Below are 26,519 nucleotides of genomic sequence, written 5' to 3'. Positions count from 1 at the left end.
TTTTCTATCTATTTGTTGAAGTTTTCTATGCATCCATTTTGACGCGTACTTTCCGTACCAAAAGTTTTTAAAGTTTTGGTGGAATTTTGTTGCACATCGTCTGAGATATTTACAAAACTACTTCTAATGTATATTTCCCCATACAACAATAGTTATCATAGAATTTGAGTTACTCTCTTTTATAGTTGAATCTAACATTCTCTGATATTGCTCACTCAAAAATTTTATCCATTTTTTCTTATACATTAGGAATTTTTTTCTTTTTTCTTAAAGACTCAAATGACTACTGTCATCTATCTTAAAATAACGAATGGGATCCCTAAGTTAATAAATATCAAAGTCTTTTTTCTTAGACTTATGCTATGCTTATTGATAGCTATCTACACCAGCGATTCTCAACCATTTTTGTACCACGATTTGATTTCATGCAAGACAGTTTTTCTACGAATCGGGGAATCTTAGGCTCAACAAAACACAATAAAGTGAAAAACATATAATTTAATTATTATACATTCAATACATATATATTACATATATAATATACTAGCATAAAAGCTAGCTCCTGTGGAAGGCTCTTCATTAGGCCTTGGACCCAACAATGACACTTCATGCATAGAGTGCATATTAAATTTTATCAAACTTAATATTTTTCAAGCAATGAACACTTTTCATCAAAACAATGATATAATTTGTTAACTTGGAACTTATTACAAAGCTGCATGATAAACAACAGTACAACCACCATCGCCACCACTTCTGCCATACACACACCATTCAGACTTCTGACGCCACCACCATCAATACCTTTGACTTAGCTGCCTTCCCCTCCACCACCATCACCACTGGCTTTCACATTGCTGCTCTCATCGTCATCCCTGACCGCTTTGGCTACCACCACCACCATCACTGCCGCCTCCGCCTCTATCACAACTATAGTTCATATTATTACTATCACCCCATTACCATTACAAAAAAGTTAAATGTGTGTATAATGTTCGTTCAGTATGCTAGTTCAGTATGTTGGTTCAGTGTTCAGTCCTTCTTTCTCTCACATACCCACTCTCTCTCTCTCTCTCTCTCTCTCTCTCTTTCTCATTATTACTCCCTCTGTCACCATCAACAATACTACTTCTAATAAAACATCATCAACCCTCCCTAAATTTCTTTGTCTCTCTTTCTCTCTCTCTTTCTCTCTCCTTTTCTTTTCTCTCTCTCTCTCCCTCTCTTTCTTTTTCTTTCTCTTCCTCTCTATCTATCTATCTATCTTCGCCACCGCCCTCACTGTCTCTCTGCCTATCATTACTCTCACCCCAACATGAGCAATAGTAGAAGTGTCATTGAATAGTGAGAGAGAAGGTCAAAGTGTGACACTGACATACAGAAATTAGTTTTCGCATTTATTATATTAGATGTATAATGCAAAAACACCTTGCAAACTGCGATAATCAATAAAATAGAGTTGAATTAAAGTTTATTTTTTCTATGCGGATCGATGCCAAATAATCCACGGCCCGGTACTGATCCGCCACTTGGTGTTGGAGACCTCTGGTCTACAACATATCTCAACACCATGATAGTTACTTAATTCTTTTTTTTTTTTTTTGAGATGGCTGCATTTCATTTCCCTGCGTTTTTATCCATTCAAAAATATTCAAAAACTGTTAACGTCATTCAATTCTTTATTATTTGGTGTCAAAATTTTCGTCGCTCTACCTACGACCTGCTCACTAAAACAGTTCCACTGCAACTAGCCTGAGCAGAAGCTGTTGATCAGTGTATACGTTCTTCAGAGTTTAAAATATAATTTTCTCTTTCTGATTTATATAAGTCAGTTATTCGGGTTGTCATCACCTGGTGTTCATAATAGGTTATAGTTAATTTGGAATTTGGTCGGAACTCGTGTACTTTTGCTTCACTGTTGGCATTGTACATTATAGCAGAATCAAGTGGTTTTAACGGCCTCAAAAAAGAGGATCTATCAGTCCATGACCACAGAAAAGAAACGATAGGGAAGATTCGCACAAATTATGTAAATTGATGAGAGTTGTGGTAGTATCAACAACAACAGTAGTAGTAGGAGCAGGAGCAGGAGGAGGAGGAGACGGTACAGTAAAAATCTTGACACCAAATGATAAATGATAAAGTGAAGTTAAACAGTTTTTGTGACTTTTCGAATGACTAATATGCGTTTTCCACGCAATAATTACTCTAGTTTCAACACACCTCAGATCAAATCACTTGCCTGGCAAGTGCATGTTTATAGTCTATTGTTCATGTGCTATTCAACGAATGATCTAAATGTTTCTAATGATATTGCAATGGTCTTAGTTGTTTTAACTTGACGGTCTCCTATCATAAACTGTAAAGATGAACTTCACTTTTCTATGAAAGTTTTATGCAATGAATAGGATTACAGTCGAGACTATAATCGTAAGATAGCGTGATGACCACTGGAAAATAAAGGAAGACTAGTTTTAATAATAACTAATTTAACATAAGATCATCCTCAATTATTAGAATCTTCGCAAATTCTTAAACAGTGAAGCACTCTTCTATTCAAGTCATTTTCGTTCTAATTTTATTTCATTTGCTGTAAATAAAATTGCTAATTGGAAACCTTTCCTCGTTTTTGGGGGGGTGGAGGTGATGTTCTATATGTTTTAAACATTTAAATGTTTTCTACCAATATGAAAAAGATAGTTTAAAGTGTAATCCAATTTTTTTTAAATACTGCTCTCTAATATGAACATTTTTAATATATTTATTTCACTAAATTTGTTATTTCGGCTAATATTTTTTTATCGGTAAATAATAAAATAACAGCTTTGTCAGATAAACAAAAAAAAAGCATAACGTTCAATCAATAAATTCTAACCTCTTTGAGATGAAAGAAATCCGCAAAACAAATATAATAGAGTTAACACTATTCTTTTAATCCTCAACTGAATTAGGAATCTTTTTAGAATTCTTTTATTAGCTTTCTTTGTTTTTCATGAAAGAACTCAGAGACTAGTCTCAGCGACGATGACTTCAAAGGGACCGAAAATAAATGAAAGTGAAAATGAAAATAAGGCATATTTTTTAATGCATTACATAAAAATAAAATAAAAATTGTTTGAAACTCTACAGTTATGAAAAACGTAATGTAGAATAATCTACAAGAAGTTGAAGTGATCAGCCCACAAAGGCTTTTCTGTTCCCCATCCTAACAGTTGCTCCAAAGAAAAATGACAAAACTTGAACAAAACATGAATTCGATAACGCCATTCAAATTTCTGACGTCGGCCAAATTAACTCGCCAGGAAGTTAAAAGAGAATAGATCAAACGAATCCGAAAAAAGAAAGATTTTTTTTTAGAAAACGTCCGATACAATACTATACAATTCTTCATTTTCCTTTCTATTTCTTTAGTCTTTTCATAAACACCGCCTTCCTTTTGTTCTTATTTGTGTTTTACCCTTTAATCATATCATTTGTTTCTATATAAAGATTTTCATCCCAGCAGTCCCCCTTCCCCGATTCATTTTACTTTACTTCCTATCTTTTGTTGCTGAGTTGTTTATTTCCTAAAACTCAGGATCAAATGAGTCGTTGGATGATACAACAATTTCATACAGTAACATTAACTCTTTTATGAAACTCAACAAAAGGAAGAGAAAGAATTGTAGTGTTATTTCTTGGGATATATTCACTAAATTTATTTCTAATTGTTTTTCTTATAAGTGAAATATGAATTATTTTTTTTTAAACAGCAAACTAAATTTATGAGGAATTTTTATTCCCTATAAAATGAAAATAAAATATATTTTCATATGAGGAATAATGTATGTATATAAGAAGTCTTTATTAGTAGTCGTTACACAATAACCGAAATGTTGGACATATAAGTGATGCGTCATGAAATGCATCAACTACATTGTTCAATGTTATATATGTATAACTATGCGTGAGTGCATGCGTTTATGTTGGTGTTTTTAAAACGATTTCCTTTTCAGTTATATACCATTAAAATTCGTGTACTTCATGTCAGTAAATTATCTCTACCTCCTAGTTAAGTTTTCGGTGTATTATTGGAAGTTATTAAAAACTAATATTATGTTTACGTTGCTAAACGGATCCGAAACGAGGGAAGCATGATTCATGCAGAAAATTTTGTTAGCGATTTTGATATTTGACAAAAACTTATTTCGGATTTTATTACTAATAAATACACGCGCGCACACACACACACACACACACACACACACACCACCACCACCACCACCACACACGTAGGCATATAGTGTGTGTGTGTTATAAAACAATACCAAAGTTAACAATTTTGCAAATTTTGCAGTATATTAAAATTTTATTTACATCACAATACCAATATGAGCCAACTTTATGCTCTATAATATTGCTATTGCGTAATTCTAAGGAGCCAGTAACCAGTTCGGCCCCGAGACAACAATCTCTGGTTTGTTTACCATAGAAGTTCTGTTTCTATGATGTGACTCATATGTCGAACAAAACTTTAGCAAAAGTTATTTGCTATCAGATTAAATTCATTGGTTCGCGATTATAATTAATAACAAAAATGTTTGAATGACAAAAATCCCACTATGACAAAACTCCTTCAAACAAAGGTCCACGTGTAAAATGTAAAGCAGTGCAAACACCACGATTTCTAAAAGTTCGTATATACATGTGTATTGTATGTGTATTTATGTATAGATAGATAGATAGATAGATAGATAGATAGATAGATAGATAGATAGATAGATAGATAGATAGATAGATAGATAGATAGATAGATAGATGGTTGGAGATATATATATATATATATATATATATATATATATATATATATATATATATATATATATGGAACAAAAACGCAATAGAGGACAATGAAACATCCGGACAGATAGACGATACAAAGGCGGACGGGAAAAACAACAAATAGAAGAACAAGAAAAAAAGGGAAGTTTCATTTGTCACATCCTTTCGTCAGTCAAGTTTCTAGATTGTCCTTTCAGTTTCGGGCAGTTACACTTGAGACTGTTCAAATTTGGTTGTCCCCACAAAAAAGTCTAAGCTAAGAACATTAGATTTTTTTGTAAGAAAGCAATGTGTACGACAACAAAGAGAAAAAAAGAGGAGAGCATGCTACACAATTACAAATATATACAACAAGAATATAACAACAGGTGTCTTTCGACTAATGGGGACGGATCAAATTGAGCTGGCGTGTATAGAGTGAAAGTTTTGGGGCAGGAACATAGGAGATGGACATAAGAGATGTTGGCGGTCGACAGTCAAGCCAAGAATGAAAAATCATGGCTGACCGAACACCGGTTATGTGAAAGGAGGAAAGAGGGGTAGGGGCAGAGGGCTTGAAGGAAAGAGAGAAAAAAATCAAAGGGACAAAGAGAAATGTACAAGGGAGATAAACGAGGAGGAAAAGTAGGAATTAAAGAAAGATAGGGCCAAGAAATGGGTGAGGGGGAGCGAGAAAAAGAAAAGAGGAAGAATGTATGGGGGGGGTAAAAGACACAGTAAAAGAATCATATAAAATTTAGATACGTACTTACAAAGCGAGCAAAAGTTTACGTACGCCGCTGTATGTATATATAAATATAAAAAATGGACAAATAGATAGATAGCTAGATTGATATACATATATATAAATATATATATTTACATTTTGGTTTTTTGCTGAGATTGTACTTGAGAACACATTCTTCGTGGTAATGGCGATTTGACGTCTATGTTTAGCATATAGGCTGTCCACTTTTAGTGGTCAGTCGTCTAAATTTTGTATGTAAAACAATTTTTAATCTTCAGATTTTTTAAAATATGCTAAGCCAATGGTTTTAATTGATTAATATCAATTTCTACCCTTATTATTTAATTTTATATATATATATATATATCGGTAGAGTCACCGGAGATTCGGATAAATTGCTTTGCAGTCATTGCCTTAGCTTTATTCTTAGTTCAAATCCTGCTGAGAATGATTTTGTTTTTCATCCTTTTGTAAACGATAAGTAAAGTACAAGTACTGTCCTCGTGACGATTACCCTCATTCTCTCATCCTCTCATTTTATCTGTTTGACTTCCTCTTTTCAACATGAAATTGGCTGTGGTAAGACCTTAATTGGAATGGGCTTCGCCAAGTCCAAAATTACCCAAGACATGAAGTTAACAGCCCGAAGCAACTTTGAATGAAATGCACTCAAAATGGAATATTTTCTCATTGCAAGTGCGCTCGAACGTGTTGAATATCACTTTACACGAATATATTTCATTCAATGCTGCTTTGTGCAACACTATTTACTTGACTAAGCTTTATGCACATCAGCATACGTTCTGTATGTTATTTTAATAAGAATAATTCCGTTCTTATCGGGCTATGAATGATAAATTTGATGCTCATAGCTGACGAAGTGAAACGGCACAGAAATGCATGCGTACGACGATTCGAATACGTTGATCACAGCCCAGCTTTGTTTACATACATATCTAAGAGGATTTTTCTCCCGGGACTGTCATCGCAGTGGGAGGTCTTCTCACTACCGAGTGCACTCGAACATATTTAAACAAATGTGTGTGCGTGTGTGTGTGTGTGTGTGTGTGTGTCGTAGCCAAAAGGGTTGACAAACTTTGTGTAAGAGTTTGTGAAATCTTTTCAGCCTCAGTAAAATGCTATTTTACTTTTCGAGTACTATTGTATCACCTTCTTTCGCAACCATTTGCTAACATGTGTGTACATATAAATGAGTGTGTGTATGTGTGTGTGCGCGCTTGTGTTTTAATATTTCGCTTAGGCATTGCGATACTATTAATCTGGTATAGAACACAATATACGTATGCGTTACCTCACATTTTCTGAATGTGAAGTGACACTCAGCTACCCAACTATGAGTCCACTACATCTTATAGTGGAAACAGCTGTAAGCTAAGGAAGTTCATAAGATAATCGTTTATTCCTTCGTCATCTCTTCTGATATATATATATATATATATATATATATATATATATATATATATATATATATATATATATATATATATATGAAAGTCGCATTGCGACGAAAACCGTTTAGATTTTTATTTTTATTTTCCATACACCCATTTTCATTAAAATTTACCTTCAATTTAGCATTCTGCCTTTTTATAATTTTTCCTTGCCTATCATTTCTCCACGTGCGGTCAACACAACCCCACCATTTATTGATATATATATATGAGGGATGCTAAAAAAGTTGTTGGCTTTGGGTAAAAGAAAATACAGAAGGATCAGTTAATTGTGATTTTATTCAACATATTTCCCTCTCAGATTCATACACTTATTGCAATGGTCCTTCAGTTTTTCTAAGTCCTGTAAAAGAACTCGGAAGTTTGGGCCTCCAACCAGGCCTTTCGCGACACCCTGAAAGCCAGGAACTTATGAGTACCCCTTGTACATACACACACACACACACACACACACACACACATATACATACATACATATATATGCACACACATATACACATACACACAAACACATTCTCACACATGTATGTGTGACAAAACCTCCCAAAACTAGAGCTTCTTAATTATTATCCGACCATTTTGTTACCCTCTTCAAATGAGAAGGGGACATAATATCTAGTATCAAAATTTCTACGCAGCTTACACGCCATTTGTTTCAGTTTGAGTCTCTGAAACAAGAGAACAGCTGTAGACACGTGTTTCTGCTCAATAGGCGTCATCAGCATAACATTTGACCTACCTTATCTCCAACAGACTAGGCACTTAGATATATACAAAAGAAAAAGAGAACAAATTAAGTAATTTGTATAAACGAAACGAAAATGCCCTTAAAGAAATAACTCAAAGGGCACAAGGTATATATGTATTTAAGCAACAAAGTCTAATAAGGATATATTAAATAATAATCAAGATAAATTCTTGATTTATTGTTACTAACTCTGCTTACCTAATAGAGTATCGATTTAGGGAAATGTTTGGCTCTTGAGATTGTCTTTTTTTTTCAATTGCCATTGGTATGAATTACCGCCAGACTCCTAGTCTAACGTAAGCGAGAATAACTTAATAAATCAAGAATATATCTTATATGTTATATAACTTACCCTTTTTCGCATATAGATAAACAGATACTCTGTTGTGTCTGGGGAGAGTCATTTTCTTTTTGTGCCTTATAATTTAACACACTCACCGGTAAAATTTCCACTTATTTCATATTTTTATTTTCCTAAAATTTTCGTTGCGTCTTGCAACCTTTTCAATAGTCTTGATTCTATTGAAAAGGTGCAAGACGCAACGAAAATTTTAGGAAAATAAAAATAAGAAATTAATAGTTATCGCCATACTAATATGGCAGTCTTATAAATATAAGACTAAAGCTGTCGCTGATTAGCTCCAAGAAGCCACCGCCTCAAGCTAGCTATTTGACACAAAACCTGCGTCCATTATAAACCTTCGAACAAGGGAGGTCAGCCGTTTCATCCTGCCAGTCAGACAGCTACAGACATGTTTCAGGGTTGTTGCCCCTTATCAATGCAGCGTAGTCAGACTTGCAGGTGTCGCTACTGATCGTCCCAGTTCGAAGGCTTTATTTACGTAGTTTGATAAGGGGCAACAACCCTGAAACATGTCTGTAGCTGTCTGACTGGCAGGATGAAGCGGCTGACCTCCCTTGTTCGAAGGTTTATAATGGACGCAGGTTTTGTGTCAAATAGCTAGCTTGAGGCGGTGGCCTCTTGGAGTTAATCAGCGACAGCTTTAGTCTTATATTTATAAGACTACCATATTAGTATGGCGATAACTATTAATTTCCAGTAACGCTGCCGTAATCTCCTTTAGAGAGACTTAGTAATTTTAATATTTCTATTATAGAAATAAGAAAATTTCAGGAAAATAAAAATAGAAATAAGAAATTTTACCGATGAGTTAAATCATAAAGCACAAAAAGAAAATGACTCTCTTCAGACACAACAGAATATGCTTCAACACACGAACTCATATAAAGAATCTTGCAAAGAAAATCCAAAAACGAAAGATAGATAGATAGATAGATAGATAGTTATGGAAATCTGCTTATTACAATTACGCAGTATGTTATTAAAATGTTATTATCAGAATTACTACATTCCAAACACACTCAAGTTGCATCTTTTACTTAATGTTATCAGTAAGATAGTCTTATCCAAAAAGCTTCGTCCTAAGCTGATCATAGTATGCATGTACGCGAACACACACAAACATACACACACATACACACACACACACACACATATATATATATATATATATATATATATATATATATATATATATATATATATATATATATATATATATATAATATACATATATATATATATATATATATAATATATATATATACCTTGAATTTTTATAAGCACTAATTTGATAATAATAATGAAGAACAATAAATTCATTGACTGTTTCAAAAATCCATATGTTTCTTCCCAAACGCCTATAGTACCAACATACTACCTTTTCTTTTTGTTCTGTTGCGAGCTAATTATAAATATTTATCTGTTATAACTAAGCTTTTAATGTACAAGCTAACTCACCTATTTTCTTAGTGTTTATCGCTTTGCAAAGTCAAGTTTCTCATATATATATATATGTATGTATGTATACATACATACTACATATATATATATATATTAAAAGACTCCGCCGGTTACGACGACGAGGGTCCCAGCTGATACGATCAACGGAACAGCTTGCTCGTGAAATTAACGTGCAAATGGCTGAGCATTCCACAGACACGTGTACCCTTAACGTAGTTCTCGGGGATAATCAGCGTGACACAGAGAGTGACAAGGCTGACCCTTTGAAATACAAGTACAACTCATTTTTGCCAGCTGAGTAGACTGGAGCAACGTGAAATAAAGTGTCTTGCTCAAGGACACAACGCGTCGCCGGGAATCGAACTCACAACCTTACGATCATGAGCCGAATGCCCTAACCACTAAGCCACGCGCCCTCACTATATATATATATACACATATATACGTATGCACATATATATATATATATATATATATATATATATATATATATATATATATATATGCATACATACATATACATATGTATATCAATAAACACATACATATATATGTACATATATATACACATGCATACATATATACATACTGTAGATGTATGTATGCATGCATATATATATCTATATATATATATATATATATATATATATATATATATATATATATATACATATAGCTAAACGATATGAGTCAAAATGAAAAAGAATGGTGCAATCAAGACAAAATTGGAAGCACATTCTAAGCAGCACGTCGAAATGCGAAGGACGATTCTTTCTCAAGACTCGCTTGCTGCACAGATTTCCTTGAACTCTGGTAATACGTTTCTAGTACCCTTCTGCTTTGCTTTGTTTGGTTCATCGATGTCCGCGATCCTCCGGAACAGTTGTTCCATGTACTTCACTCATGTGATCACTTGCATAGGTGGGTCTGTTAGAAACTCCACCTGGAATTATGTTTGCACTTCGACTGCTTTTTCAAACTTCCAGTAGCACTTTAGGTTAAGTTTCCTTTCTTCAAAGCTTAGTCTGTATTATTTCTAATGGATTAATTCTTAATAGGAATGAAAATTAAATGAGTTATCATCTGCTAAAGCGTGTATTCAATTTTTGGGATACAATACGATGTATGTGTGTGTGTGTATGAATGTATGTATGTATATGTATGTATACATATATATATATGTCATCTCCCTGGAAAATGTTCATTCAGAAAATCGCGAACCTGTAATACATAATGGGGCGGTGCCCCATCCTGCTGAAACCAGACAGGATTTTCCCTTCCAAGTGAATGCACGTGAGGCATCATCTTGTTACCAAGCATGTCCAGATACGAATCACCTATCACAGAGCCTTCAAAATAAAACGGTCCAATTACTTGATTGTACCAAATCCTATACTACACCCTTACTTTGCCCCCGCCTTCTTGATTATCTGCCTCCATCCAATGAGGTTTGGTTTGTAATATCGGCAGTTGTGAAAAGAGATTAAAAAAAGAGTGTGTTACAATTTCATATATTGCAGGATGGTTCGTGACTTTATGGCCACCCTATATATTACAAGCAGAGGAGTGAACCTCTGCCATCTTCCAGCCATGAGACCACCAGACCGTACGGTTTCGACCTCTTTGTGGTTATCCTCGGTGGTGGATACTCGTCAGCTAGAGATAGCAGTAGTCCACTCCAGCTGATCTTGCAACAAATAAATTCGCTAGTTAGAAAATCTCTATATGAGATGAAAGAGTAACTACACTGAGAAGTAATGTTTATTACCACTTAAACACGGCTGTTCCGTAGGAACTGACATTACTGCTATTTTTAACCCCAGGAGAAGGTCTCCTCCAGCTGGTTATTCGATGCAATCTATACCCTATATATATTGCAAGCATGCGAATGAACCACTACCATTTTCTCTATATTGCGAGCTGGAGTGAACTTCTGGTATCGCTAGCAGACGAGCATCCACCGCCGAGGATGACCTCAAAGAGGTCGAAACCGTATGGTGAAGAGTAAGATGGAAGAGAGTGAGAGAACGAGGAGATATAAAGAAGAAATATTGTCTGAGTGTTGCTTAGTGTAAATAAAATAAAACTCAACAGGGACGGGGAGCTGAAAAACAACAATAACAACAAAAACTAAGGTAAACAATACGAGGTGGTGGGAAAAGAGCAATTATAGCTGCAAGAGGAAGGTGTTAACATAATCGAAGCTTCCTGAGGAGTACGAAGTTTTAAGTTAATGAAAATGGTGGCGGCGGTGGCGAGGGCACTGGCGGTGGCGGCGGTGGCGGTGGTGGTGGCGGTGGCGGCGGCGGTGGTGGTGGTGGCGGCTGTGGTGGTGGTGGTGGTGGTGGTGGTGGTGGTGGTGGTGGTGGTGGTGGTGGCGATGAAGATTGAGTTAAGTGACAGCAATAATGTTTACCAGCGAAGAAGGAAAGTAGGAGTACGAAACAAAGTGATTAAAGAGAGTGTGAATGGAAAGGAGGAGGGGAGATTTGAGTTCTTAAAAATTAAATTTTAATCTAGTGCATGTGCGTGTATTTTGTAAACTTTGAGTCTATGTTTATTCAAGTATATATACTGTAAGTCTTTGTTAGTGCGTTTGTTTATTAGGATATGTGTGTGTGCGCGCTTTTTAAGTCTTTCACAGTGCATTTATAACTATATATATATGCGTATGCTTATTTGTGTATGTGTGTGTATGAGTGTCTGTGTATGAGAGAGAGAGGTGTAAATGTTTGACTTTGTGTTTACCTGAATGTGAGCATGTGCGTTTTTGCTAGTATGTTTGTGTATACGTCATGTATTTTTATGTACGTGTCGTTCTGTGTATATTTGCTTTCGTGTGTGTGTGTGTGTGTGTGTGTGTGTGTGTGTGTGTGTGTGTTTGTATGTGTGTGTGTATCTGTCTATCTCCTTGTCTGTTTGTTTATCTGTCTGTCTGTAATTAAAATAATTTACTCTTTGAACGTGACTGCAATACATTGTGAACTGTTAGAGAGTGGGGGAGGGGAGAAGAAGAAGAAGAAGAAGAAGAAGAAGAAGAAAGAATGATTGAGTGCGTGAAAGAATGAGTTGGTATCTGCGGGAAAAATTTTTTTTAATAATCACACCGAAGGTTGAAATGGGCCTTTGAAAGAGACACACGCATAAACATGCATACCACACATACACAAACAGATGTATGCATATGCCACATAGACAGATACATACACGTACACACAGAGATACATACACACACATGCACCACATACAGAAACATACACAAACACCACAGGTGTATATAGATCGATATATATATATACGTACACACGCCCACTACACGAACAATAAACATATATACATTTATTCTCGCACCCAACATCAATAGATAAAAAACATATATATATATATATATATATATATATATATATATATATATATATATATATATATATATATATATATATATATATATATACGTACGCCGCTCCAAATGTGACCTCGTGTGTACCGTTGGCGATTTTTTTTCCTCTGTCTTCCCTTCTCTGGATCTTTCCTTCTCCTATGTTTCCGACGAAGAGCTCCGCTCGAAACGTTAAACCCTCCTTCTTCCCTTCTTTTCTGAGCGTCCAATAATACTATATTTGTTCCACGTCCTCGCGTTGTTGTGTTTTTTTTTGTGCTTTCTTGTTTGGATTAACTTTATATATATATATATTAAATTAAGCTGCCGTGTGTGGTGGAAGTAAAGCTTTACTTCCACACACGCCAGCTTAATTTAATTCGTCCTTGGTCGAAAGACATCCGTTGTTAATGTCCTGTTATTTGTATTTGTGTACAATTTCTCCGTCCTTGTTTTCGTATACAATCGCTGCTGTCTTCCAAGGAATCTAGTGCTCTTAGCTTAGTTTTTCCTTGGGGCTGGCCAGATTGGAGCAATCTCGAATATAACCAACCGAAATTGTAAAGAACTCGACTGGGGAAAGAAAACTCCGAATGACCCGTCCTTGTTTTCTTTGCATCGTCTGTCTGGATGTTTTGCATTCTTGTCCCATTTTTGCATTTTATATATATATATATATATATATATATATATATATATATATATATATAGGCATATATGTGCCAACACACTATCTTTAAGATGATGTGAGCTTCAGGACCAGTGCATAGCTCTGCTTTCATGAGCGTAAAATAGATAAGAGTTATGTCTTCCTCCTAAATATAGCAGCCGATATTTCACATAAGTTCTAGTCAGTAGTATAGCGTGGGACGTGACCACCCCACCCAAGACGGCTACTTTATATACTTGTGTTATTTGTATGTTACCATTAAGATATGGGGGTGGCCAATTTGGTTACTACAACAAATCCCACATTTCGCCGGTGGATCTAGTAGTAGTTTGCTAAAAATTAATTATTAGAGACGGAAGTAGTATTAGTATTTAAAGACAATCTTTACATCCAACCTAACGTGAATATTTAGGTAGAATACCAAATGCTATGTTATTAGCCTTGAGAGAACCTTTCATATTGTGGTTTGGTGTATAAAAGCACACAGAGCAGACAAAAATCTTCTGTTATAGACGCTGGAACTACCACACTCGTGATTTCAGTCTACTGGAAGGTATCTCCAGATCATATACCTCTAGGCACCTTGGACGAACACAGCATGTTAGACTTCGTTTTAAACTACCAACTAACAGAAGTTAAAGGAACTAAGGCGGTTAAAGGAACTTGGTAGTTAGGATTTGCAAAAGAGAAAAATATTTAAAACAGTATCTGAAAATATTCATTGTAGCTTACCATCTACCTGGTATGGCTACAAAAGCATGTATACTGTAAATTAAAAGTGGAAGAAAGTAGTAAAACTATTATGATGAAGCAGACTCCGATAAACTAATGCAGGTTTACACTTCTAAGTACCAATTTGTATTCTATTAGCAGTGCTCATAGGCAATATGCTAAGTCTTTGCTAGTTTACTTTGATTAAGAGTGTCTAGATACTAGGATAGATGTAGCTCAGTGTCCTGCTCAATAACTGTTTTTCCATGTTGTACAACTAAGACGTGGTCTTTTACTAAGTAGCTTGAAGCTATTCCAACAGATTTTGAAATCGATAGGGTCGTGAATTCAACATATTCAAATCACTGCGTGTGTTTGTTACCATATATATATATAAATTAGTAACATGTATGAGTGGTAGCATGCTGCAACAACAATATCTTAAATAATATGACATCATAAAAAAATCTAGGTAACAGCAAAACGTTTCAGTCAAACTTTTATATTATTTTTAATGCCTAGTCATTATCGGTTAATCATCCAGTTAGAATTTATTCTACGATTAATAATTACCTTTGCCATTCATATTGTACTGATAAGAGTTAAAAGAGGACTGTTAACTGGAAAAGTCTGTCGTTAGTAACTGAAATGTGTTATCTTTGTTGGTTGTTATTAAAACGAGGACTAAAACGAAATAAGCTCACATTGAAAGTGCTCATTGATATTCTATTACATCTACGTGATTTATATCACTTAAACAGCAAGCCAAGAGCTGACACAACTTCAGATCCAGAAACAGATAACTAGTCGCGAAACTTGACCTACAAATGAGAATAAGAAACTTATGGGTTTTTGTTTTGTTTGTCTTTATAGTATTCAAGAATGACTATACAAAATTTTAAATAAATGTGAAGGAAATCGAAAATGATATTGGTGATCTGTTTAACGAAAATAAATATTCATATTATGAATATGTACAGTAATTTAACAACTTTTTTGGCAATTTAACTTATGTTATAATGTTTGTGCAGTGTCATTAATTTTCTAAAACATATGATATTGATAAAAAATATTTCTAGCACCATAAAAAGAAAGTGAAAAGATCTGATGCTTTTCCTAGGTTACTATTGAAGTAAATATAATCAATATTAAGTTATCCCGCTACCGCCCCGAAGCTCAGTCCGATTCGCAACTCTGGCAGGACGGATCGCCTGTGGCCCGCTATATTTCAAGGTTATGCCCCAGCATGGCTGCAGTCCAATGACTGAAACAAGTAAAAGAATATATATATGTATGTATGTACGTATGTATGTATGTATGTATGTGTTATATATATATATATATATATATATATATATATATATATATATATATACAGAGAAAGAGAGATTAAATTATAGGTATTTATATTAGTAAACACATTATAACAAACTTTAATCACAGTAATGATCAGTTTAGGACAGCTGGTTGTCAAGTAAGATACGATTTTCTTTTTTTTTTTTTAATACAGATCTGAGGTGGGGTAATATAAATCTTAATTCGATATAATTTAAAGAACGCATATTGTGCAAATATTAAGTTTACGTATACGAGAGAGAATAAAAATGTCTGACACATGCCCTTCCTTAATTGTTGCAGTTAATACAGATCATCATTTCTTCCTAATATTTGGCGGGATTAAGAATTTGAAATTAGGAAAAAGATGTTACTTATAACGAAGTATTTTTAAATTTCTAGTTAGTGGAAATATTTTATTCTTTTTAGAAATCCTCAGCATGATGTAACGTTTAACTTATTAATTTACTCTGTGGATATCGATTCTATGTCTCCTCGTTATCTTGGTGACCACTGCAAAACTTGTGCATAACCTTCATCCTTCTTATTATATCTTAATTCGCTGAATTTTGAGATCGTTTGTATTGTATGAATCGTAGCACATTCACGATTCACATATCGCTTGTGTGTTATTATTTGACTCCGATTCGATTAGATCGCGAACGCTTGTTATAATACCAACAGCGGTGACTTACATTCGGTTCGTTCAGAACATTTTAGAAGAATTTAATTATAGTTTACTTTATGATTCAGACGAATCATAAAATTAAATTTATTGTTGGTTTACCTTGGATTCAACGATAGATAAGTTTACATTTTAAACAAAGTGAACAGTGCAAATATATGACTACACAGATTTCACATTTCTGTTCTCATATTATTTATTCAATGGAAACACTCAAACAATAAAAAAATTTCTCAAAGCAAAAAATAAGTTAGCAAACTATCATTGTATACAGCGCTTTACTTCTACGAAATCACTTAGACTTACCGTATCCTTATCAGATTTCTTAATAAATTTGTTTGACATCTCTCATTCTAAATACCTTTCATACCCAAATGTCATGTTTGTCATTATTCTAATTACTGCTTTGTAATGATCGTGTGGGTAAGGTGTCACCGAGTTAAATCACTTAACTCGACTTGCTTCAGTTTACTAAGCTTCAAATAACCTACTAGAATTATCTGAAGGTGTGAGTGTCAGAGGTAAGATCCCAGCGAGTCTGAAATTCAGTTCTGGTTTCTTTTCTCCCCCACCCCTTTTTATTTAGTCTGAGGAGGTGGGACATCATCTATAACCTTTACAAGCCCACTCAGACAAGTGAGGTCGATGCAGTTGATGTTCATCTTATCTGAATATCATGAACGTTACAACGCTTACTTCCTCACAGTAAAAATTATTGCGTATACCTGGATAGCGCAGCGGGAAACTACTTCATTGTAACTTATTCTTAATTGCATGGGCCTTTTAAAGATCTGTTACAATTCCAAAGGGGGAACCTCGACTCGGTCGTGTGACTTCCTAGAAATAGCAGCCCAATTCTTTCACATTATAACCTACTGTCTTAGAATGAGCCATTAAGTTCTAGATATAGAGGAACGGTAGATAGAAACAGAGGAATAGTAAATAGTTTTCTACAGCATGACAACTACTGCGTTAAGATCATATTCAATCTAATGCTGATAAAAGGCATTTACACAGAATTTCAGTGTGGAAACTAGAAGTGGGAAAAGTATTGAGCTATCTGAGGGTCGTACGTTCAAATCCACAACAATTTCCAAGAGTTTCTCAACAGAACATTCTAAGGAGCTGTAGTTTGGTCGAGTGGTAGTGACAGTCGACCTTCTGTTCAAATCAAAGAAACTATATTTCCATTTTGTTTTCCAAATTACAGATACTATTGGGATGGAATTTGAACTCAGAGCGCAGGGAACCCGTAGAAATATCACAAGCCATTCATTTAACATTCTAACCACCCCACCAACTCGTCACCACAGTTCATACAATCACATGCACACATATATGCATTCATACATATATTTATTCATATTCATAACTATATGTATCTATATATGTATACAAGCATATATACATACACCCAATATTATATATATATATATATATATATATATATATATATATATATATATATATATATATATAAGTAGATTATAGATAGATAGATAGATAGATAGATAGATAGATAGATAGATAGATAGATAGATAGATAGATAGATAGATAGATAGATAGATAGATAGATAGATAGATAGATAGATAGATAGATAGATAGATAGATAAGTAGATATATATACATGTGTATGTAATGTTGTAGTAAGAATTTTTTATAAGTGTTAGTAGTATTAAGAATATTTCATAGAAGCTTTTAATTTTGTCCGAGTGGAGAAAAATGTCCCTCGAATTGTGAAGCGTCTTTCAATTGTTTAAATTCTATTGAAATTTGTTGGTCGTATTTTTACTCTTCTGTTTAGGTTGCGCAGCTCCAATTCAAAAGATTCCATCAACTTATATTGCGGTGGACATTTCAGAGTTTTAAACCCGAACTTCTTATGTGTAAGCAGATTAGGGTCATTTTTCTCGGATGAAGGACGCTTTACAACGCATTCTCTACATAAATGCTTTGGATATTTTAAGTAACCTCTTTTATATATTTTCTGAAAGAATGGTTATATACTTTGCCAAAAAAAATCCAATAGATGTTGAATCATAGCTTTAAAGAGCAACATAGAAAGGGGATATGCAAACGTGTAAATTATCCAAAAGTGAAAAAATAGAAAGAATTCAGAACAAAGATGTAGAATAGGATATAAATTATATTTTAAGCTAAACTTACATAGAATATGAATATTAGTTTCACGTCTCAACGATTTTTAAATAATTAATTTAATAAATGAAACAATTTGGTATTTATTTAGAGAATACGTTATAGAAACTTTTCAAGAAAGACGTTAATTATACAAACTTTTTTGTTGTAGATAAAACATTATTACACAAGTTTATCACTTAATCGTCTCCTTGTCTTTTGATATGTGGCAGCAAAATGACGAATATTTCATTCCCGTTAATTAAATATATTACATACATACATTCACACAGACTCGTGTATAGTTACATATACATACATAAATATATACATAGGGGGGAATTAAGACAAACACAAGTATAAATACATACACACACACACACATATATATATACATATACATATATATATATATATATACATATATATATATATATATATATATATATATATATATATACATATGCACATATACGTATATATATATATATATATATATACACACACAAATATATTATATACACAGATATATATATATATATACATATGTATATACATGTATATATATAATATATATATATATATATATATATATATATGTATGTACACACACACACACACACACACACGTAGCTATCTAATTCTGTTTTGTTTAGTGTGGTTTACTGTTTTGCAATAGTTCCTTGTAAATCACACTCGATCATAGATTTAAACTAATAATATACTACAAAAACATCAAAACCCACAACCTCATAATCAATAACACACCACAAACATGTAAACCCGAGAACAAGCAACTAATGAACAAATTAATCTATAAATTTGACAGTAAAACTCTAAGTTGCAGACTTCATGACTCTGAAATCTATACATATAGAAATCCACACAAAAACTGCAGCATTTGTATTGGCAAGTTTACTTCCCAACCACGTGGTTCTGGGTTCTATTTCACTGCGTGGCACATTGCGCACGTGTCTTCTACTATAGCTCCCGGCCAACTAAAACCTTGTAAACGGAAACTGAAAGAAACCTGTCGTGTGAGTGTATGTATATATTTATATATATATATATATATATATATGTGTGTGTGTGTGTATCTATGGGTGTATACCTTGTACTTATGCTTGTCCCCACACATCTTTACGCTTACACACCACTTGACAACTGGTGTTAGTTTGTTTATATCCCCGAAACTTAGCGATGCAGCAAAAGAGAGCGGTAGAATAAGTACCAGGTTTTTAAAAATTACAAGTACTGGAATCGATTTGTCCGATTAAACCCTTCAAGTCGGTGCCTCAGCATGGTCGCAGTCCAATGACTGAAACAAGAAAAAGAAAGATAAAACAAGTAAAAGATTCATTAATCTCTGAATTTATAAATCGTGAAATGTCCTTGGGAAAATAAATTGATCTTTTATGACGTTTTGACAAGGACCATCTCAGTTTTTTTTTAATCAAGAGAGCTATCTCTCCAGTGTATTACAGTACAAGTGCTTGAGTATTTTCCAGCCACTTAACCGTTAGTGCAATCCAAAATCAGAATCAGCATGACACAGCTTGTGACAAAGCTGCTACTTTGAATTACCAGTACGATCTATCCGTCGAATCTTGTAAAAGATTTTGTGTGTCTTATTTCATTCACAATGTTTGAATCGACTCGAGGTTATGAAGAAAGACCGTGCAGTAGAATCAATATGGGGCCTTAATAAGTATTAGGTCTAGCCAGCGAACTGTCACGATATAGGACAGTATTAGATACAGGACAGTATTAGTTCCCCTCACGCTTGTTGAACCACAAACAATAATATTTATGCTTCGAATAATAAATTGAATATTTGATCTGAAGATCACTAATGTTTTTAGAGCAAAAGCATGATGTATACTTGCTAGTTATTTTATAAAAAGAACATTAATTATAAAAAGAACGTTAATTTGCATTAACCATGAAAAGGTCAGAGGATTCCTGAAACATAACTCACAGGTATATTCTGTAGTCGATAGTTCCTTCACTTTCCTTTCATCTTCTTCTTGTAATATGAAAGAATTTGATGAGTTGTAATTAAAGTACTAGGTAGCATATAAATATTTATTCATCTTCGGTGTTTTGACTGATGACAATTATGTTTATCTTTCAATTATGCTTATCTACAATTATGTTTATCTCTCGGCGGTATGTGTGTACGTGTGTGGTTGGGTGTCTGCATGAATACGTGAGTATGAGTTACATGGATATGTTTTTCTTCATTATTTCTCTTTCTGGTGCGGAAATTCTTTCCAAAATATTAGCTATTCTGTTTCAAAGACGATATATTGATTCTTTGTAACGTCTAAACAATTTCTTTCAAAGAATATTTTACTGAGCTGCACAAAATTATTCGTACTAGAAAAAGAAAAACAAAAACAAAAGAAAACGATCAACAAACTCTACTTCACTTGATTCACGTATATTTTTCATGTTTCATCCTTCCGTTGATGTTTGATCTTTTTTTAATGAGGAATACTTCATTCTCCAACTATTCAATGCTTTTACTATTCAATACGAGCTTATTTTTCTTTTAATAACCATCTCAGATGTTTGAACCAGAAACAAAAACAGATGATATTTGTTTTGCGCTAAGTTCAGCGAAAAAAATAGTTAATGTTTGGAATTAGTCAAAGACAACTAAATAAAATATGCTATTTTATTTATTGGAATGAATTTTCTAAGGCATTATGTTTATTATTGTTTTTACAATATTTGCTGAAGTGCTACATTTGCCATATAATTTTAATGCACAAAACAGCAATAATATATTCATGTATTATTATAGTTATTTTCAAATAAGTTTTCAATAATTAAGAACTGTAGGGTAGTCAAATTTACTAAAATGAAAGATCGACTTGTTGTTTTAAGTTTAAATCCCACCAGTATGTACCACTAAAATACCGATATCAGTTCATCCTTTTCCAGGAAAATTCATTTGTGTTTCTTGAGAAATATACATCTTAACTTTTATATAAAGAAGTGCTCTCAAGCCCCAGTTTCTATTCTAATAAACAAAATTTATCCCAAATCAAAATTCAATGAAATTTATTTGCTACTGTAGTCATTACCACTTTAGCACTTCTATATTTTTTTATGACATTATTCCAATATCTCTGGCTCACAAAATCCTAATGATGACCAGCTAGACTTTTGGCACAAGGCCAGAAATTTCGGGGAAGGGGGTTCAACTGGTAGTTATTTTATCGACCTCGAAGAATGAAAGGCAAAGTCGACCTAGCCGAATTTAAACTCAGAACGTGAAGACGAACGAAATGCTGCTAGGCATTTTGCCCAGCGTGCTAACGATTCTGCCAGCTCACCGCCTTGTTTCTTATAGAAATATTAACTGGAAAATTACTATGAAGAAAATGGACATATTTCTTTGTTTAACATTTATTGCAATACGACAACTGTTTAACCTCTAATATTTGCTTTCATTAATTCAAATATTATGCGGTCGCACTGGTATTGCTGAAGAATTATTACCATATGATGATTTATAGAAGGATATACTGGAATGATCCTCTGTTGCTTTCTTCAAACTAAGAGAAAAATTTATCTCAATAACGCAAGTTAACGTGATATTCGTCTGTTCAACAGACTCGAAATGGTATAGCGGTAAAATATTATTCTTAGAATTATCTATTTACTGCTAGACAGATTGAGGAAACGTGAATTAAGTGTGTTTGAAATTCACTCAGTACCTGAATTCTTCACACTTTGACCTGTCATTACAAACAAAACCTTAAAACAGCCCTTGTTTAAGCATCTAGGAATTGCAACACAGTTATTTACTTTTATCGTCTTGGCATTTACACTTTTACCTTCGGTGTGAATCTAATGCATTCATAAAAGGATTAAATCAGACATTTTGCTCATTTGTCACATTGTAGTTATGTGAGAGATTTTGAGGGAAGTTTATATAACGCTAAAGAAATTGTCTCTGCCTGAGTTATTATCATTAGTCCGTCTTCACTAAATGACCTCTGTTATTTTAAACTTGATGCACCAAATCAATGAACTAGCTTCTTCTTATCTTCACTTCCCTGTACATTTTCTTTCAAATCCTTTCTTAGTTTTACCACCCTTTAACTCAAATACAATATGAACTTCATAACTTACCGACTCAAATTCATTTCCCAGATTTTAAACTCTTGAAAATAGTGTATTATGTCGCTCTATTTTTTTTTTTTTTTTCTTCTGGACTAAAAAATATAAATCTTCAAGAACTGGTCATTCATATTCCATCCAGGAACGAGACATCTTGCAAATGCCGAGTCTACTATGTTCGCCAACGAAAATGTGGAGACATTGTAAAATTGATAAATTGTTGAATACTGTTTTCATTACTGACATTATATCTACCGATATTGTTGTCTGGAAAGGTTTCAATCTGTCAATCTGATTTTTCCATATATATATATGAGTGATATATTTTAATCCCTTGGCTTTTGTGCATGTGTGTGTGTGTGTGCGCGCGTACGTGTGCGTGCGTGCGTGCGTGCGTGTGCGTGCGTGTGTGTGCGTGCGTGCGTGTGCGTGCGTGCGTGCATGCGTGCGTGTGTGTGTATAACAAAGGAGAAAAAGGATTTAAAATCCAGGCAAATATTTTAAAGCATTCCATAGGGATCAAACTTCACTAAATTGTCCAGCGAAAGCCATTGGTCCACGTCGACTGTAAAATTACCTTCAGCTACCTGTTCAATTTTTAAAACCCGAAATTCAAATACCAAATAAATTTAGCATGAGGTCAAAGAGTATGGGAGAAAACCACAAAGAATAAAGAATTATGCACTCTTTATTTCTCTTACGCGTTTTTCAGATGGAATGGCATTTCAAAATTCTGTCATGCAGAAATCATATATATATATATGAAATCGATTAATATGTATGATTTCTACATAGCAGAATTATGAAATGCCATTCTATCCGAAATTCTAAGCGAATTAAAGAACGTATAATTTTCCATTCATTTTGTTTTTCATCTACACACACACACACACACACACACACACACATATATATATATATATATATATATGCTTGTTTTATGGGAAGTTATATATATATATAATTCAACATTAAATTGAAGGCTCGTGCAATACTTTTTAGTGGAGTCAGACAGCAACCCTTTTCGCACACACACGCACATGTATGCATGTTTTTAGAATGAATTTCAAATATTTTGGGTGCCCCAAAAATCCTGATATATTGCAGTTGCTATTTCTTATACACGTTTTAATTCTGCTTTGTTTATATATTTATCTATTTATTTATTTATTTATTTGCAGGCGATCTTCAAACATGCTACTGTTAGCTGCAAATGTCACGGTGTGTCTGGTTCTTGTAGTCTGAAGACTTGCTGGCAGTCATTACCAGATTTCCGCTCGGTAGGAAACCGACTTAAAGAGAAATACAATGGAGCCACTAAAGTTCATTTTAACAGCCGAGGCACTCGGCTGGTTCGACGTAATCATAAGTTCAACAAACCTACAAAAGAGGATATTATCTACTTGGACGACTCACCTGATTACTGTACGACAAACCCTGCAGCAGGCGTTCTTGGAACAGTCGGAAGGGAATGTGACTGGACATCAAAAGGCCTTGGTGGCTGCGCATTAATGTGCTGTGGGAGAGGTTACAATTCATTCCGTAAGAAAGTAACGGAACGTTGTCACTGCAAATTTGAATGGTGTTGCGAGGTGATATGCGATACTTGTGAATATTACGTTGATGTTCATGTATGCAAATGAATTCAACAGACAATAATAATAAGAAATTTAGCATTTCATGTTACAAGTGATAATAAAAATTGGTGGAATCAGTTTATACAAAAAATTATGTACGCCAATTGATTAATATCATAAATATAAATAAAGTTCGTACAAGAGGAGCGAAGATAAATCTGGAGAGGACAAAAAACTAAAATGCAATATGGAATTGAATGTTCATTTATATTATATACAGAGACATCATTGTCGTTTGTATCATGGGATACTCACATAAACAGAACAATGATAATTCTATGGAAGAATGGATGGCACGTTGAAATTATGAAACATAACAATGGATTATTTTGCTTCATTGAATTCATCTGCACTAATTATATTCATTTTTAATATCTTTCTTTTTAAATACCATTATTTTAGTGAAGCAAAAAAATCAATGAAATATGATTGTTATAATTTAAAAAAAAAAAAAAGAACTAAATTTTGACAAAAATAATAGCAATTATAAATATGTGAACTCATATAGAAAATCAAAAATATAAATATATAAAACATGATATAAATAATAAAAGAAAAGAGAGATAGTGGTGAAAGAAAGAATATGGAGAAAAATAATTCTCTTTAAAAGTGTAAAAAGAAATATAAGCATTTATGAATATTTAATAATATACACGCACAGACACATACATACACACACATTCTATATACATACATACATATAGATACATATAATATATATATACATATAATATATATATACATATAATATATATATTATATATATACGCATATAATATATATACATATAATATATATGTGTGTGTGTGCTTACAAACAAAAGAAAAAGTACTCAGTACATGGTGTAAAGTTTATATTTATTACGAATCAGTTAGTAATTCGCTCCATTGATGTAATGGTGAGAATCATCAACAAATTCCTTGTAGCATAAGTGTGTGTGTGTGTATGTATATATATATATATATATATATATATATATACATATATGTGTATGTATATATATATATATATATATATATATATATATATATACATATATATATACATATATATATATATATACATATATATATACACAAGCATATATATATATATATACATATATATACATGCATATATATATGCATATATATATATATACATATATATAGATACACACATACACACACACATATATATATACATATATATATACATATATATATATATATATATATATATATATATATATATATATATATATATATACATGCATAATAATTCATATATACATGCATATTAAAAACTCTTGAGGTTTGAACAAAAAATTTTAATGTTTGACATAAATAAAACAAACTCATAACTTCAAGTGGATATCACTAAAAATAACGTTTTATATTTCGTTAATTTTACTATTATAATGTATCATATATTTCCTATCCAAATTCTAATGTATATATATTTTTATTAGGGCTAAATCTCAAAGTAATTGATTTCTTTATATCTTGACACAATCAAGGATTATATAGAGAACATCATTTTCATTTCCCTTATTGTTAAATGTTGCAACTTTAGCATATACGTGGTATCAAAATGAAAATGAAACCCTTGTTAATTGCTAATTTATAATTTGCTGAATAATCAAATAACAAATATATATGTTCGTTTATTACCAATTCTAAGTTAGCGAATAACAAAGACTAAAGAGACATGTCTGGTTATACTGGAGATGACTTCATTAAACTTTCAATGATTATAAAATGCTTAATTTCTTTCAATAATTATGAAATGCTTAATTTATTTTTCTTTGTTTTTTTTATATATTTGTTTCTTTCTTAAGAAAAGTCTAATTGCATTTCTTAGAATTATTGTCAAATGCAGACGTTTCGTTAACGGATGAACCGAAATATATTTGGGACATTGCAAATAATAAATTGAGATTTTTTTATTTCTCTTTTACAAATTTTAGCTCTTCTTAGCTATTTTATTACTTTTTCATTGAAGACATTGGGATGCCGGTCTAAAATGTTTTGCAGTATTTAGTTCGGTCTAATGTGTTTCAGAATTCACATCTTGCCGAGGTTGACCTCCTCTTTCATCTCGCCAGTTTTCATAAAATTAGTACCTGTAAGATACTGAAATAACTTACATAACTATACACAACTGTTTTATAATTATGAAAAGAATTTTTATTTTCCGTTGTAGAAAAATCTGAATTTGTTCTCATTAATGCTGAATTAAATTCATATAAGTGGTAT

The 26,519-nt window shown here is 33.0% G+C and overlaps 1 protein-coding gene across 1 annotated transcript in view; it reads left to right on the top strand.

Moving 5' to 3' along the window:
* The window catches only part of LOC115209669 (protein Wnt-5b-like), a 265,371-nt gene extending 240,839 nt beyond the window's left edge, over positions 1 to 24,532 (top strand). The window contains exon 4 of the mRNA XM_029778139.2: positions 23,827 to 24,532. Within this exon, the coding sequence (XP_029633999.1) occupies positions 23,827 to 24,288 (462 nt within the window). The 3' untranslated portion in view covers positions 24,289 to 24,532. The remainder of the gene's footprint in view (positions 1 to 23,826) is intronic.
* The last annotated feature ends 1,987 nt before the right edge of the window (positions 24,533 to 26,519 follow it).

Source organism: Octopus sinensis, linkage group LG3, assembly GCF_006345805.1.
Source record: "Octopus sinensis linkage group LG3, ASM634580v1, whole genome shotgun sequence".
NCBI classification, from domain to species: Eukaryota; Metazoa; Mollusca; class Cephalopoda; order Octopoda; family Octopodidae; genus Octopus; species Octopus sinensis.
Note: the sequence above shows the minus strand (reverse complement) of the source record. Positions and strands in the feature narration are given on the sequence as shown.